The 1,077-nt window shown below is 41.3% G+C and overlaps 1 protein-coding gene across 1 annotated transcript in view; it reads right to left on the reverse strand.

Annotated features, from left to right (window-relative positions):
* Window positions 1–332: 332 nt before the first annotated feature.
* Window positions 333–1,077, reverse strand: part of RSL1D1 (ribosomal L1 domain containing 1) — a gene marked incomplete at both ends in the record, with an annotated part of 4,744 nt that continues 3,999 nt past the window's right edge. The window contains one exon of the mRNA XM_010133151.1: window positions 333–673. Coding sequence (XP_010131453.1) covers window positions 333–673 — 341 coding nt within the window. The remainder of the gene's footprint in view (window positions 674–1,077) is intronic.

Genomic DNA, 1,077 nt, shown 5'->3' on the forward strand with positions numbered 1-1,077 from the left:
GTTCCAGTACTAAGCTATGCTTCAAAAAGATGTCACTTAGGTTTCTCACCCTCTCCTAGAACAGTCCCCTCCCTGCCCTTTGACACTTAAAGAAGTTGAGTGCTTTTAGTTTGGGCCAGGAAAAGATAAAAGGTAAGAAGTGGAGCCAATTAAGATTATAAGTTTATTTGGTCAGTTAAAAGGAAACACAAATGAATTATTACAGGTCTCAGTGAAAAAAGTTCTTGGGATCAGATTTTCTTAATAATGTACTTTTACTTCATCAATATATTTGTTTACTAAAAAGACACCACTGAATGACTATAAAATGTGTTCCAGCAGGTAACACTCACACTGACTGTGGCCTGGGCGCTTTCTTGGGTGTTTGCTTTGTTGTTTTTGATGACTTCTTGCCTGACTGTAATGATTTGCCAACTTTGGGTGTTGCAAAAGACTTTGCTTCAGGCTTCTTGGGAGTCTTCTTCATCTCTTTTTCTTTTATTGCTTCCTTTGGCTTGTTGAGCTGCTTGGCTTTTTTCTGTTTGGGTAGTATCTGCAAGTCTGCGCTCTCTTCTGTAACTTTATGTTTGGGTTTTGGAGTCTCCAGAGCTAGAGGTTGTTTCTTTCTCTTACCGCGATGTGCTTTACTTTTCTTGACCAGGTTGTCACCTTTTTCTGTACTTGGTTCCATTTTCTGTATTTAAGACACAAAAAAAATTACCCTTCCACTTAAGAAACACCTTTACGGACTGTTATAAATGACAAATGGTTTCTGTTCATTGAACTGTGCCCTAGCCCAAAGAACGTGTTCGCATTTCAGTCTGGAAGCAGAGGATTAAACACAGAATCATGAAAATAATGAAGTAATAACTAAATATTTAGAAAGTAAATAGATTGAACAGATGCAAGGATCCTCTTGGCCAGTCAAGTCACTGACCTCTGCTGGCAGTGCTTTTAGCCCCAGTCCTGAGCAGAGATCAGTTCTGCATGACACACACCAGCTGGCCGCGCTCTTCTCTGTGCTGAGGCCTACTGTTACCTAGAGCTCCTCCCATATTCCCATGTGGCCCCGTAGCAGGGCTGCTGTCACCAGAGCGG

The sequence above is a fragment of the Buceros rhinoceros genome, unplaced genomic scaffold (assembly GCF_000710305.1).
Source record: "Buceros rhinoceros silvestris isolate BGI_N320 unplaced genomic scaffold, ASM71030v1 scaffold45483, whole genome shotgun sequence".
Classification (NCBI taxonomy): domain Eukaryota; kingdom Metazoa; phylum Chordata; class Aves; order Bucerotiformes; family Bucerotidae; genus Buceros; species Buceros rhinoceros.